A 1,132-nucleotide genomic window follows, 5' to 3' on the forward strand; every position below is an offset into this window, starting at 1 on the left:
ATCCCTTCTGATTTCCCCGATTTCCATACAGATCCCCGTTGACAGAGGTCACAGCACCCAGAAGGGCAGAAAAGCAGAAGGTCACCCGGCGTTAATGGCACCGTTTGACCCTCGGTCATATTTGAATATCGATTACAATTAAACGGTCACAACTGTAGATAAAGCGCACGTGATCGCAGATAGATATTTATTATGTGATCTATTTATGCCTCTTAAACGGAAAATTTCGATTTATTTGCTTTGTAAATACAATATATGGACAGCCTATATATCATTCATAAAGTGCCAGTTCTGATCCGTAAAATATAGTTGGGAACTAACTAGTGGGTTCATCTAGAACCAACTACCTCGATGGGATTGCGTGGGGTATGAATCGTTGAGACCTGAAAAACAAATTGTCATTTGATTCTCCACAAGGAGAGTAAAACGCATTACCGTTCGAGCGATTGGAGTAGCCACCAGCTAACCTTTGACCTCCACGCATGGAACCAACTCGCATTCCAGCGCCGAGGCCATTGCTCATGCCCTGACTCATGCCCGAACCCATGCCTTCCTCGAATCCCATGGACTGGGACATACCATTACCCATCCTCCGACCCATTTCCTGGCCAGGCTCTGGTCCCATTCCTTGGACCGTAGCCGGGCTAGCATAATAAATAAATATAATAAATAGATAAGTCTAAGGATCTATTATACAACTTACCCAACTTGAGAATGACCATAGCTGGGCTTGAAGTTCGTGTACATGTTCAGCATATTCTGGTTGTAGGAGGCGAAGGGATCACCTGGAGATGCGTGATTCTGGTGGACACCCATTCCATGTGGACTGGAGCCGGGCATATAGTTGTGGGTGTTCCCCTGGTTCGAGTGCAGCCACTGACGACCTCCGCCTCCAGAAGGAGCACTACTCCTTCCCATCTGAAATCATTCATGTCTCAGTTCTAAATAGCAAAGTCCGAAAGAGATTCTCACCTGGGAGTAGTTGGGATTTCCCTGACCACCATGACTGTACTCCCAACTAAATTCCGGACCGTTCTCCATTGTAAGAAAAATTGGAAAATTTTCAAATGATTTTTCTGATAATTTTGTTGGACGATCTGTTACCTAACTGAATGCCGGACTGAAAATGAGG

At 45.1% G+C, this 1,132-nt stretch overlaps 1 protein-coding gene across 1 annotated transcript; it reads right to left on the reverse strand.

Moving 5' to 3' along the window:
* Positions 1-212: 212 nt before the first annotated feature.
* LOC120451866 (hyphally-regulated protein) lies at positions 213-1,132 on the reverse strand. Its single transcript, XM_039635875.2, has 4 exons — positions 973-1,132; positions 704-918; positions 436-644; positions 213-383 (listed from the first exon to the last, which is right to left on the reverse strand). The coding sequence occupies exons 1-4, from the start codon at positions 1,039-1,041 to the stop codon at positions 334-336; spliced, it is 543 nt and encodes a 180-aa protein (XP_039491809.1). The 5' UTR covers positions 1,042-1,132; the 3' UTR covers positions 213-333.

The sequence above is a fragment of the Drosophila santomea genome, chromosome 2L (genome assembly GCF_016746245.2).
Source record: "Drosophila santomea strain STO CAGO 1482 chromosome 2L, Prin_Dsan_1.1, whole genome shotgun sequence".
NCBI classification, from domain to species: Eukaryota; Metazoa; Arthropoda; class Insecta; order Diptera; family Drosophilidae; genus Drosophila; species Drosophila santomea.